The following is a 14,231-nucleotide window of genomic DNA, read 5'->3' on the forward strand; positions in this document are numbered from 1 at the left end:
AACTTGCGTAGAGGGGACAGATTGCTCTATATACAGACTTACAGCTGCGCAAATCGTATAATCTCTTTTAGAGGTATAATAAAAAGTGAAGCATTTCAATAAATCTTTCCACGCAAAGCAGCAAAAAAATGCGTTCCCTTTCAAGAAATTATTCAAGTTCGAGACATTTTGAAACCATTTCCAAAAAAGGATGATCACTTGCCTTTTTTTTGCAGAAACTAGCTAGGATGTTTTCTAAATAATTGAAACTGAATGTCATTTGCATCGAATTCAGCATAATTAAGAGTGGCAAACAATACGATTAATCTTCATAGAATATGTATATGGTCTAGGAATAGTGAGCTTCTGCAAATTAATGTTAGAAGGTCAAAAGCTCAAATCCTTTATATATATAGAGCAATTAACTGATAATAAAATTATGTTGAACTTGTTGGATTAGCATTCATTAATGTCATATCATGCCAGGCACAAAGGAGGGTCCTGCATGCCTATCAACAAGTTCAGCACTATATATATGGAAAGAACAACACAATTATTCTAACAATAAAAGAAATTGCACTATATATATGGAAAGAACAACACAATAGATTCATAATTCTATTTTCACAGGAATGTATGTGCTAAGATGACTGAGAAGGAATTATATCTGATTCTGTCAAGGTCCCTGACTGGTCAACATCAAGTTTTCTGAATCTCTCCATCACTAATGAAATATCTTCCTGGCTTATCTTCCCCATCTCCTTCAACGTGTACACAATGAACTCTGCAGCACTGATCAACAAGCCAAACATTGGATGCACGTACAGATTTTTCAAGGGTTAACGGAACAAAGGCGGAGATAAATTGTGATATGATCAGCAGCTGCTCCTTACCTTACAGTTTTATCATGATCAATATCTGCTTCCTCGAGATCTGAGGCTGTGACATTTCGAGCAAGAACCCGTTTAACGAGTAATCTTTGCCTCTTCTCAGTGTATAATTCAGCAAGGTAGAGAAAGAATTGAGCTAAGCAAATGGTGCTGCTCAGTATCCAGAAGACAGCAAATACTCGACCAGCCCTGGTTGAGAAGCTGTCATCTCCGTATCCAAGAGTAGTGATGGAAGAACAGACACAGTAAAATGCATCGACAAATTCGAAACTCTCAACTAGATATAAGAAGATGGTTCCAACTATTATGAGGAGAAAGAGAAGGATTAGGGCGAGAAGAAACTTGTACTTGACTTTATGTGTTTCAACCTCTTCTAGGATCTCAGACAAACAAGTTTCTTCGTTCATGTGCATTGCTCTAACCAAGAGAATCTCCTGCTTTTCTACGATGTAATCCGCTGCCTTGCTGAGAATTATCCCACCAAGAGCCATGCCTGCAAAAACATAAACGCACGAAAGAAGCTTGGCCAGTGTGGTATGAGGCACTAGATCTCCATATCCAACTGTTGTCATTGTCACAACAGAGAAGTAAACAGCATCAACAATCCCATTTGTTTTCTTGCCTTCGATCTGATTCATGATAAGGGAGAAACATAGAGTGCCTACACCTAGATACATAGCCAAGACAAGGAACACTTTCTTGAAGCTACAATCTTGATTCTCAAGTAATGATTCAAGCCATTTGAGAGATGAGTTGCCATCCTGCTCAGGATGTTTGATCTCTGTTGCATTGACATTCATAGGCTGCCTAAATCTTCTTCTCTGAAGAGCATTCTTTTCATCTGGAAGCAATGACTGCGTCGCATCATCACTGGCCATCAAAAACAAGAAGAACAGAGATGCAAGCCCTTCAAATTATACCCTGTATGGAAACGTAAAACCAATGAATTTTTTTCTATTTAATTTGAAACTTGCATCCCATAAAGAAATTAACAAAAGGAAAGGAAAGAGATATCAAAGACCATGGAGATTATTGAAAAGGGAAAGTTCTGGATTTGCCTCACAAAACTCTTAAAAAATTGTTGATGTTTCAGACCCCATGTAAATCTTGAAAGATCAATGCAAATTGATAATCACAGAAATCACGCTAATGTTTCCATGTGGCTTCAGTTCTTGCCCGTAATAAAGTCCTGATTTTGGGATCGCGATTACCAAATCCAAAAGAAGTCAAAACCTGCCATGATTTTCTATCAAGTCAAATCCTTGGTACTTGTTATTTGTTACAAATCAGCCAGTCATAAGCTGGACAGAATTTGTTTACAGCTCTTATTTGACAAGTTTGCCTCGTTTAGAATTAAAAATGTAATAAATTCTTTCCTCCTTTCACAAGTCCAATTCTTAACACATGGAAGTGAGTGCTATACTACGGTTAGATTAAAAATAATTTAAAAAATATTCAAGCCATATAAAGTTATTTGAACATTTTATTAAGGTTAATTTTGAAATCTTTTAACAAAATCTCTTGCATAATCTAAATTTAAAAGCAATACATGTGAGGGTTATTTTGATGTAAATCAAATGATTTAGTTAGTTTAAAAACAACCTGTGTAATTAATAAAAAAAAATTAAGGATAAAACTGAAAGAAAAAATTCTCTCAAACTAATTTTTTATATAAATATAATTTAAAATTAAATAATATAGAAAATATCTAAGTGTAATTCAGTGGTTCAAAATCAACCTAAATAACTATTATAAAGTAAAAAAAAATTAAGGATAAATTTAAAAAAAAATAGAAAGCCACTTCATTCTTGTTAAGAACATTGAAACTACTTTTAACTAAAATATATTATAGCATGTTAATTTTATTTAGGATGGATTAGAAGGTAGAATGCTGGTTTTAGCTAGCCATATTGATTGATTTATTTTTAATTTAGGGTTATCTTTTAGACTTTAGTTTCTAATGGGCATTAGGAGTTTATTGTTTTTATTAGAACTTCTATATCACATGAATCAAACAAAACAATAAGTTGATAACTTAATATTTAAAAGTTTATTTATTTATTAATCTTTAATGGGTTATTGTGGTTGGTTGATAGATCTAATTTCTAATGTGTATGTGATAATATTAAAAATAAATTTTAAAAAATAAAAAATATTTTAATATATTTCAAAGTGAAATACATTTAATCTTTTTTTTTTCTTTTTTTTTTCTTTTTTGCAAAAGGATAGCCTTGCACTTAAGATAGGGTAATAATAAGAGGATGAAATTAGAAAATAAAAAGGATGAGACGAAAATAAAATAAAACGAAGAATAGAGGGACCAAATGCACCACTAACCATTTTGTTTTAGCTACTGCAAGAAGAAGAAACAGAAACACGAGTTAAAGAGCTCTCAAAGTCTCAACGCCGGCTGTCTCTCCCGTCTTCCACGGGTACGTGCTTTGATTGTTCTTTTGTTTTTCTTAAGGTCAGGGAAATTTCATAAAACGGGTAGTTAGTTTAGTGCTTTCTTTTGATTCTTGTTTTTCTTTTCCAGTGAAGGGTTTATGCTGCCAGCTTTCTTAGAAAGGTTTAGAGAGTACTTATGTACAATTGAGACAGTTATAGACTGATAGGTTTTAGTTTTTGAAGTGGAATTAATGACATCTGTGCCGTCGAAAAATATATGGATAAAGAGGCAGCAATGCCCATGTGGGGATTGGAAATGTTATGTTACTTGTGAAGGAGATGTTGAAGAGGCATCTGTAGCATCTCGGTTGGAAAAAAATGAAACTTTTCAATCTGATTCAATGGTTTCTCCTTATGTAGGAATGGTGTTTAAGAGTGATGATGATGCGTTCGAGTATTATGGGAATTTTGCTAGGAAAAATGGGTTTTCTATTAGGAAAGAGAGGTCAAGATTGAGCCCTCAATTGGGTATTTATAAACGTGATTTTGTTTGTTATCGTTCGGGGTTTGCGCCGGCTAGGAAGAAGTCAACTGCAGAACACCATAGGGATAGGAAATCGGTGCGGTGTGGATGTGATGCAAAAATGTATTTGTCAAAGGAAGTTGTTGAAGGGGTTTCTCAATGGTTTGTTGTGCAATTTAGCAACGTGCATAATCATGAGCTTTTGGAAGATGATCAAGTGAGGCTCCTTCCAGCTTATCGGAAGATTCAAGAGGCGGATCAGGAGAGGATTCTTTTGCTTTCAAAAGCTGGGTTCCCAATACATCGAATAGTGAAGGTGTTGGAGTTGGAAAAGGGTATTCAAGGTGGGCAATTGCCTTTCCTAGAGAGGGATGTTAGGAATTTTGTTCAAAATCGCAAGAAGATTGTTCAAGAGAATGATGCTTTGCTCACTGAAAAGAGAGAGAATGATAGTATGGAACTTCTTGAGGCCTGCAAAGTTACCAAAGAGATGGATGGAGATTTTGTTTATGATTTCACAATGGATGAGAATGACAAGGTTGAGAACATTGTGTGGTCGTATGGTGACTCTGTTCGTGCATACACTTTGTTTGGTGATGTGGTTTATTTTGACACTAGTTATCGTTCTATCACATATGGCATGCTTTTAGGGGTATGGCTTGGAATTGACAACAATGGGAAGACTGTATTCTTTGGCTGTGTTCTGTTGCAGGATGAGACGGCTCGTTCCTTTGCATGGGCTTTGCAGGTTTACTAATTCAATCCCATGAGTTGATTTTATTTCTCTGTGTATTTTTCTCTTGCAGTTACCATTTTCTGTTTTTGTTACAGGCTTTTGTCCATCTTATGAAAGGAAAATGTCCACAAACAATTCTAACTGACCTTGAACTGGGGCTTAAGGATGCTGTTAGAAGCGAATTACCTAGCACTAGACACGCTATATCTATATGGAATATTCAACCCAAGATATCCAGTTGGTTTTTCCTTTCCCTTGGGGCTAGATATCCAGAATTTAAATCAATGTTTGATGATTTGTATCATGCTGAGAACGCAGATGATTTTGAACATAGATGGAGTCAGATGGTTTCTATGTTTGGATTTGGTTCAGATAAACACATTGCTTTACTCTATTCTCTTCGTGCATCCTGGGCATCATCCTATATGAGAGGTTACTTTCTTGCTCGGATGGCGACATCAGCATATTTGAAATCTGTAGAGTCATTTCTGAAAGCAATCTGTTGTGCACAAACATGTTTACGGAGCTTCTTTGAACAGGTATATCAAAGGCATATTTTTTTTTGAAACTCTTGAATGGGAAGGTTTTTGCTGAAATTTATGTCTTGTTGATTAATTTTTTGTTGTTGGTACTCTTGTAGGTTGGTAGCTCCTCCAATTTCCAGAACCAGCTACGTCAAGAGATGCAGTACATGCTCACTAAAACATGCATGCCTATTGAAGAGCATGCACGTAATTTTCTTACACCTTTTGCCTTCAATGATTTCCAACATGAATTGGTGCTCTCTATGCAATGTGCTCTGTCTGAAATGCCGGATGGATCATATCTTGTACACCACTACAAAAAGATGGATGTTGAGCGCCTTGTAATATGGATACCAGAAGATGAACAGATTCACTGCACCTGTAAGGAATTTGAGTCTTCCGGGATGTTGTGCAGACACACTCTTCGGGTGTTCATCCTGAAAAACTACTTTCAGCTTCCTGAAAAATATTATCTTAGCAGATGGCGAAGGGAAAGCTCCCTAGTTTTCTATGATAATCAAGATACTCAAACTAATGATGATGGATGGTTTCAAGAATTTCAATCCCTGACTGAAACTCTATTAACAGAGTCAACAATCACAAAGGAGCGTTCTGATTATGTCCATAGGGAACTGCCAAAGGAACTGAAAAGACTTATTAGTGAGGTTAGAAAAATGCCAGAAAGTGATGGAGTTGCTATGGATTTAACACTTTCACCATCTAGTTAATGTACAGTAGGTGCAAATATGTCTGGTAACTTACCAAGGGGACGACATGATCATTGGCAGGAAGATGTCTGGGTGTTTTTATTGCTCATTTTCATCAGAAAGAGAATTTTGGAAAGAAAAGCTAACCTGAAGTAGATGTATGAAGTGTTGCTCAGATGCAACAAGTTGACATTGTTTCCTTTGTGAATAACTATGGAAGACTGCAAAAAATATGAATTGGACCAAAATGAACTCAACCAAGGTGATGTACTACATAAATTATCAAAAATGTGTTTTGCTAAACAAAAGAATGACAGTAAAAGAGATTTTTCTTATCGTGTTCTTGGCTTTTTATTTCTTTCTAAGAACCTTAATGTCATTTGCCTAACTGCTTGTTCTTGTCATGAACGCATGCTAAAACATTTTCCATGTAATTCTAGCCGTCTGTAAACCCAATCACATTTGATAGTTTTGTGGCTGATTACTTAACAATCCTTTTTTTAATGTTTTGAAGTCTGCTTGTTAGGAAGTCGACAACTATCTGCCAATATGTGGAAGAGATAGTAGTTTTATTTTTCATCAATTATTGTTCCCTTTATATCATGCACCATAATACAATGAGAGGTTGTTGTGTAGATATTATAATAGATATTCCACTTTTAAGACAAAGGCTATCTAATGTTAGGAAAGTGTACTACTAATTGTCCTAACTAACATCATAGGAAAAATGATGATGCTTAAAGTTTACTGGTTGAAATAACTGAATTTCTGCTTATGTTATTAATTCATAGAAAAAGCATAAAGGACTGATCTGACTGTTGTGTTATTCATAAACATCTACCCTTATTTTTTCTGTCTTCTGCAGTTGATACCTTTTGTTGTACAATAGGTCGACAGAGTGTTGGTGGTTGTGCCAACAGTTTCTATATAAATCAATATTTATATCTGAAATTGAGAAATGAATACAAGTGTCTGATTATGAGTAGTCAGGACTTCCACAAGCAACTGAAATTATATTACTCTATTTATTCCCAAACATAAGAGCATGTGAACCATGTTACTTTTTGATGTATTTGTTCACCAAAATAACAAAATCTTATTACTTTATGGATATTTTCTAATTTGTTAACAAGTGCATGATGGATCATGTTATCTGCCTGATGTTTGAGAAGGCTCCATTTAATCCCAGAGTTTTATTTCCTGTATTGTTTGATTATGTTTTAATCTATTCAATCTAATAATTACTATAGGTTTTTAAACAGTTATGAATATGATTCGATATAACTTGGAATTCCAGAGGATGCAATTGTGCTGCTAGCATCTGGTATTCATTTACGCACACATAAATGTACATGTGCATCTATGTAGCCAAGTTTGTAGGCTGTAGAATCCTTGTTGATTTTGAAATCATTGACATCTAGAGCAGTTTGTCATCTTCTTGGCTCCCCATAAACTCATGCCCGGAAGAATTAAAATAATTATTGGTTTACCAATATGCTTGTTACAATTTTGCCATCTAAATGCCACAAAATTTTGAACCAAATGCTTTAGTTGTTGAGTTGAAGTTTGTCAAAGCTGTTTCATCATAGATGATAATGAGCTGTATAATCGTGTTTGTTTGTGGTTCCATTTGCATCACTGCTCTAAAAATTTTGTGCCCATCAGAGCTTCTGGACAAACAGAAGCATGCAGAAAATTAGGTGTGTTTTAGTGATATCTATATTGTTTCTTGGTTTAAGCTTTGACTGTTGCCGCCCTTTTTTACATGATATTTTTCCTGTGTGAAACTTTTTTGCTACCTCTCAACCTTTTACTGAAACATTCATACGCAAAAAGCCAAGAACCACAAGTTATAGCAGATTGGTGTGTGCATGATTCACTAGTTTATTGATCCATGCCATGTCCATGTTTGATTTTTTCCCCTGAAGGATTTTTAAGACTCTGTCTACCATACAAGTGTCCTCAAGTAGGATTTCAAGGATCCACACATTCACATTATTGTACTGATTTTTGTACATTCAGGATCATGCATTCTGTCATTTAAAAATTGTTTTCTTTAAGAGTGATTGTTAAACTGTTAGACACTAGAATTATTGGCAATAATTTCTCACTTGCTGTCGTTTGCAGACAGATGGAAATGGAGTCCAAGTTCCAGTCATTCCAACCCATTCTCCCATTGAGGCCCTTCTAGATTTATCCCCCATGGTGTGCTGTTGCAGGTATGCATTTGACATGGTTCATTCATTTCAAATCTTCTTTCAGGGAGGGGTCCCTCTTGATTAGAAACCGTGGCCATGATCTTTGTCAGGAAAATTAAATAGAGGGAGTAGAAATGAATACTGCCAACTTCTAACCACATAAGCATACCAACTACATTGAATGGTCGGTTTCTGTACTGTACGATGTAGTAGATGACAAAAGGGCAATACATATCTGCTCTCAATTTCGTTTTATTGTCTTCTTGTTGTAATGCAAATATCAACTCGCCAAACTTCTACCGCTCTATAATATTATTGCATGGTCATATAAAGTTGATAAGATTGCTGATTATTTTCATGAAATGTAAGCATAAACACAAGTGACGGACCCTAATCTTTTGTCTTGTTAATGTTATGGGGCCATGAGCACGTGGCAGTTAGCAGCTGCGATTAGGGAACTTTTGGCAGCGACATGGAAGAACGTGGAAAGTGGTCTTAGGCTCATTTGGTATCATTTATTTGTCTAATTGGGGGTACATTAAGAGGATTTTTTTGAAAAAATAAAGGGGTGTGGTATAGATAATTACATGCTTAAAAAGCTGATTAAAGGCTCTTTTCTCATTCTGGACATTTGCATAGGATTTCGAATCCGGGTTTTTTCTCTTACAATTTGGGATAGATTCATATCTTTGTGGGTCATACCTGATATGACTTGATAATCAAAGTCCTATCAATATCAAAGTTTGCTTTTCATTTCTCATGAGATTTTTCTTATCCTTTCTTACATCCTTTGGAATTTGATGTGCAAGATACATACTCTACTAGCTATCTTACAGCATATGTACTTGAAAGCTTGGTTTGAAATATTTAATATTCAAAATGAAGCCTAACCAGATGATAAAAAATAAGCATTAAGCGCTCTATATATATATATATATGGTTTTCATTTTCATCGAACGCATGTGGTTATAAGAAATGATTGGTGTAGAAAAAGCGGAAGTCCCTCTAGTATTTGGTTAAAATTTCCCTGGTAGCCTATTTATTTGTGTGTTTAGGGTGCTTTTTCGTGGCAGCTTTTTATTACAGCTAGGGCAATGAGTAAACTAGAACTGCTTTTGATAGTAAAATGAATCTAGAACTCCCTTTTAACATAGAGAAAATAAAATATCTGTAGGATTGGATTTAAAGATGGCATTATATTATACCAACATACTACTAGCTTGGACTGCTGAAAATCTAGAATGTAATGAAGACAGAATTTACCACATATTCCACAACGATTTAGCTTGTTTTGCACCACCAAGACAACCGACCACAATTTTTATACAATTTTACAAGCATCAATAATTATATTGAATATCTCAGGCAAGTTATCATATTTTATTTTGTTCACATCACATCCATCTTTTATATGCACATCCTTGTCTTTCTAGTATTTTCCACAGTGCTTGGGAGTCATGAAACCTACCTAAACCCTTTGGAATAGTAGCATCTTCTTGATTCATGCAAAACAAACTTCTTCTTGATTCATGCAAAACAAATTTCTTCTTGATTCATGCAATACAGAAAGGGAAAAGGGGAGAGAGAGAGAGGGAGAGATTGGACTCATTATTTATTAGCTAATTTGGAGAAGAAGAAACTAGGACCACAGCTGAGTGTACAAGGCCCAGTTATTACACCCAAGGAAAGTGACAGCTTTTACATGGTGAAAGGGGGAGGGATTTGAGATCGGGAAGCATTGACAAGGACTAAAAGCTAATGGACATGAAAGCTTTGCCATGAAAAACTATGACTAAAGCTTTAAACAACTAAAAATGCATATATATTACACTGCAATTAGTTGTTGTTGAGCTTCAATCCTTATTTCTTCTTTCATTTTCCTTATAAATTCCTCAATTCTCCTGTTCAATTCTTCAGTACTTGCCAACTCCTCATTTCCTTCTTCCTCTTGTTTCACCGAGCACTCTCTTTTTTCTTCCATGTACTCTTCTTCTTCTGTAATCAAAGCTTGACTTGACGTAGCCTCCTCCTCCTCCTCCTCTTCAGTTGCAAGAACAATATCCTCTAGAGATTCAACACTTGCCACCTGAACTTCTTGATCATCAACAGTAGCCTCAGCTTTGGCAGAAGATAAGGTAGGTGCTGATGATAACTGCCTTTCATCACCAAGATTAGACTGGTCATCAGAAGCAGGAGTTTTTGAAGAAGAAACCGAACTCTTGGCAAGAATAGCAAGGATTCCATTACAAATGAGAAACATATACTTCCTCTCTAGGTAATGACTAAGAAATGAGAATACATCAGTATTAATATATAAAATCAAGGGTTTGGGAAACAAAGAAAAGCCTGAAGAGAAGCAAAGAAACAAAGAAAATAAGGAGACTGAGATAAGAAACTGCAAAGTCCTTCTCAAGAAATGGTACTGGTAAGTTTGGTCCTGCATCTTTATGGTTTCTTCTTGGCCAAAGATGTAGGAGTTTGCTCTCTTGGAAGAGGCAGTAGTCTGAAGGGTATGTGACCTTGGAAGGGAGGGTTAGGGTCTTAGTTTGGTAAGTACTCGAGATGATTTGATTATTGAATGAAATTGAAGGGTCTCTCCTTATTTATACCAATCTCCAAGCTAGCCCCCTTTTTGGTAGACTTACAAAAACGACCTTGATGGTATGAGCAGAGGGCACGAAGTGGAACTCTCTAAAAGAATTAGGGGCAGAAGAGAAGAAGAGAAAAGAAAAGGAGAGTGAACTTCTCCTGTTGGGTAAATTATAGTTTAAACCCTATACTTAGGAATGAAAGCACAGATCGGAGAAATGCCTCGTTATATAAAAACAAATTGACGAAAAAAATAAAAAAAAAAAGTGTGAGGACGTTATTGAAGTGTAGGGACTAAAATATAGTTTATCATAAAAAGTGCTTTTGCAAGCATCAAATGTAAAGAAATGCAATAAGATTCTTTGGAGGAAAAATAGAGGTGGGTGCTTCTTTGAAGTTTCTAGTGGACACTTGAAAAAACAAGATAGGAACAGTACCATTACTTTATTTTTTTCCCCTTCTCCTTTGTATATTTGGACATGTAATTTGATCTTCAACCATCAATATTAATTAATCTAGGAAAGCTCTACAAATCTTTACTACTATTATGTGGACCCTATGCTTAATTATTTGAGTTTCCAGTTATAAAAGTGTGCTTTTTTTCCTGTATGGTCAACATCAAATGAGCTCAAAAAGAAAAGAAAAATACTTTAAACAATGCATGAGTGTTATTAAAAGGTTCTTTGAGAGAGTTTGAAAGAGGTTTAAAAAAAATTTTTGTTTAAAAATATATTAAAATAATATATTTTTTAAAAAAATATATTTTCAATATTAACACATTAAAACGATATGAAATATAAAAAAAAATTAAATTTTTTTTTAAAAAAACATAGTTTTAATTACATTCTTAAACATTGTTTAAGAGGTGATTTGTTTTCATAGCTAATCGTGTGTTTTTAAAAAAAATTAAAAAGAAAATTTTACTTGAAATTTATTTATTTTTAAATTGTTTTGAAGTGTTAATGTTAAAATTAAATTTTGAAAAAATAAAAATTTATTATTTTAATATATTTTTAAATAAAAAATATTTTAAAAAATAACCAGGATAATAAACATGCTATAAATTGACCACTGGCCACTGGATTCATTATGCACCCAAAAAATAACCATAATGACAGTAAAACAAGTCATTTACAGCTTAATTAGTATATATGAATCATGCACGAGCTTTTAATGAACGCTAATTGCTCCAGCTTGTATGTCTCTGTTTGTACTGATAAAAATTGTGTCTGTCTCCATTTCTGTTCTTGTGGCTGAGTCTCTGATTTGAGGTTAATGTTTACTGAACTGAAGCGGAGACAAAGTTACAGGTGCTCTGTTTGTACTTTAGAGTAATGTTTTCTCAATATTGGCTCTCTTCCGAGGCTCCATTGTTATTATCAGGCTTCAATAAAGCTTTAGCAGAAACTAAATTGCTCTTGCATTTTTCACCCAATTTATAGTTGCCTGATATGAATGTGAAGATAAAGCAATCACAGGCTAGGTCCGAGCCTTGACGATGAACACACATAAGAGAATGCCTACGGTACTGCTTGAGAAGATAAGGCGAGCGCTTGCAAGATGAAATTGTCCACGGTTTGCTCATGGTCTTAATCCTTGAAGTCAGATCAGAGATCTTCTCATCTTCATATAGATTTAACAAAGGGGAAAACATGTCAATCTAGCAATAATCGTCGTTAAAATCCATCAGAGATGCTCCCAAGCATGACAGAAAGCACTTGAGAAACTACCCCAAAACGAGAAGAACGAGTGCAGCAGAAATGGGGCTCCCAAAACTCTTCCATTAATGCTGGCCCTTCTTCAGGACCTGAAGCTAATGCCTTCTCATCATCCATAGCCTTCAGAAACCACACAAACCCTGTAGATATATAAAGCTCCCAAAACAAGAAACCTTGAATGCTCATATGGGAAATTAAACTTGAGGAAAATCATTTCTTGAGGTTCCTTGTTTTATAGGTGTGAATTCAAGCAGTGGTGGCTTGTCTGTGTGCTTGGTTGCACACAATTTCTTGTGGGACACGCTAGAGCTTTTCTTGGGTTGCTTCGTCGAGTATATTTGACAGTGTGATAGTAGTTGTTTTTCAAATAACTTCATGTTGAAATACATGTCAATAATGTTTTTTAATTTTTTAAAAATTATTTTTAATATCAACATATTAAAACGATCTAAAATATATAAATCTTATTAAATTTTAGTAAAAAAATTAAATTAAATTTTATAAAAATATGGTTTCAACCACGTTTCTAAATGCTTCCTTCTTGTCTTTGCATGCATTCTAGATGGACACGGGATGCTTTAGGATTTGATGTAGCTTTCATGAGAGAATTTGAAGTTAGGTGTTTGATATTGGTGCATCCTAGCTAGGAGGTGAAATTGAGAGGCATCTCATGGATATTAGATTTAATAATCTATGTTTTTTAAAATAGTTTTTATTTAAAAATATTAATTTGAAATAAAAATATATAATTTTTTTTTTAAAATATTTTTAAAATAAAAAACAAACATCCTATTTATTTTTAATCACTTAAAGTGGTAGTATGTATTGGAATTCTTGTGGTGTGTGGCTGTATTTATTTATTTATTTATTTATGCACACACCTTATCTCCAACATGTTATCTCTTGTGGACAGAATGTAGGGATCCAAATTCAATGTGGATGCTTACAAGTTTCCACGCCCAGAGAACCTTTCATGTATTTGTCATTTAAGGATAAGGGACCCATCACGCCTCCAAAAATGTTAACCATGTTCAATTATTAATAGTTTATTGGTAAGTTATTAAACCTCCCTTGTTCTGAAAATTAGGTGTGTATATATATAAATGTAATTTAAAAAAAAAAATGAGATTGGTTTTCACCTCTAGTCTAAATCACTACTTTTTCCTAGCGAATTTGATTGGGTTTAATTTTACTGATTTTTTAAAACTTGATCTCAATTTAATTTCAGATTTATTGTGTTCTGAGTTAATCTTTTAAGCCAGATTGAGTTTAACAAAACTAATATGTTCCCATGATTTCAATTTATAAAATGTTAAAATTTGCTTAATGCTTCTACAAATATATTTGTGAATATGGTTGAAACAATATTTCTTAGATTTTTTGTTTAAAATTATTTTTCTTATGTTTTTGATAATTTTGATATGTTAATGTAAAAATAACTTTTAAAAATTAAAAAATATTATTATTTTAATATATTTACAAACAAAAACATGATTAAATTTGAATTCTTACTCCAATTCTATTAGCCTAGCTAAAGCACTGGGTGTCATAATTAATAATATTAATTAAAACAGGGAATTTTAAAGGTCTAAAATCATTTTTATTAAAAAAAAATTAAATTATTATTTGAATTTTAATGAAATAATTAGCTAAAATTTTGATTTAAAAACTCAATTATTGAGTTCTTATATTTTTCATGTTTTTGTAAGTTAGTTCTTATATTAATATTAATTTTTCATGAAAATTTTTTAATTATTTTTTAAAACATCCTTTCTTTCTAATCAAATTATATATATAAAAAAGGTAATTATTTTTTTAAAATAAAAAATTAAACAACCAAATTTTGCCACACCATCAAGGAGCTATGATTTTGAAACCCTAATTTATAATTTACTCAATTAGACTTTTTTAGGGGATTTAGGTTTTCACACTTTCATTAAAAAACAAAAAGTATTTGACTTTTTTCAACAAAAAAACAC

General features: G+C 33.6%; 2 protein-coding genes across 7 annotated transcripts; one reads left to right on the forward strand and one right to left on the reverse strand.

Moving 5' to 3' along the window:
- Nucleotides 1-478: 478 nt before the first annotated feature.
- Nucleotides 479-1,988, reverse strand: LOC118036579 (two pore potassium channel a). The gene is made up of 2 exons (XM_035042308.2): nucleotides 873-1,988; nucleotides 479-771 (listed from the first exon to the last, which is right to left on the reverse strand). Exons 1-2 carry the CDS (start codon nucleotides 1,745-1,747, stop codon nucleotides 621-623), a joined length of 1,026 nt encoding a protein of 341 aa, XP_034898199.1. The 5' UTR covers nucleotides 1,748-1,988; the 3' UTR covers nucleotides 479-620.
- A 1,220-nt stretch (nucleotides 1,989-3,208) lies between these two features.
- LOC118036578 (putative protein FAR1-RELATED SEQUENCE 10) lies at nucleotides 3,209-11,100 on the forward strand. Of its 6 annotated transcripts, none has more exons than XR_004685401.2 (6): nucleotides 3,209-3,301; nucleotides 3,406-4,528; nucleotides 4,612-5,055; nucleotides 5,157-6,009; nucleotides 7,875-7,966; nucleotides 8,056-8,360. XR_004685401.2 is itself a non-coding variant. In XM_035042307.2 (6 exons), exons 2-6 carry the CDS (start codon nucleotides 3,509-3,511, stop codon nucleotides 8,384-8,386), a joined length of 2,109 nt encoding a protein of 702 aa, XP_034898198.1. In that variant the 5' UTR covers nucleotides 3,209-3,301; nucleotides 3,406-3,508; the 3' UTR covers nucleotides 8,387-11,100. The 6 variants fall into 6 exon arrangements, 4 of the variants coding, with proteins under 4 accessions (XP_034898198.1, XP_034898197.1, XP_034898194.1 ...); XM_035042307.2 differs by lacking the exon at nucleotides 8,056-8,360 and adding an exon at nucleotides 8,383-11,100 and having other exon boundaries at nucleotides 5,157-5,705; XM_035042306.2 differs by having other exon boundaries at nucleotides 5,157-5,705.
- Nucleotides 11,101-14,231: the final 3,131 nt, after the last annotated feature.

Source organism: Populus alba, chromosome 16, assembly GCF_005239225.2.
Source record: "Populus alba chromosome 16, ASM523922v2, whole genome shotgun sequence".
In the NCBI taxonomy this organism is placed as follows: Eukaryota; Viridiplantae; Streptophyta; class Magnoliopsida; order Malpighiales; family Salicaceae; genus Populus; species Populus alba.

Excerpts from the sequence above, each read along its gene's own strand:
- LOC118036579 (XM_035042308.2), bottom strand. The coding sequence starts at position 1,747 with ATGGCCAGTGATGATGCGACGCAGTCATTGCTTCCAGATGAAAAGAAT. Across the intron at positions 772-872 it reads GATCATGATAAAACTGTAAG|TGCTGCAGAGTTCATTGTGT; the intron begins GTAAGGAGCAGC and ends CTTGTTGATCAG.
- LOC118036578 (XM_035042303.2), top strand. The coding sequence starts at position 3,509 with ATGACATCTGTGCCGTCGAAAAATATATGGATAAAGAGGCAGCAATGC. Across the intron at positions 5,056-5,156 it reads TACGGAGCTTCTTTGAACAG|GTTGGTAGCTCCTCCAATTT; the intron begins GTATATCAAAGG and ends GTACTCTTGTAG. Across the intron at positions 5,706-7,874 it reads TGAAAAGACTTATTAGTGAG|ACAGATGGAAATGGAGTCCA; the intron begins GTTAGAAAAATG and ends TGTCGTTTGCAG.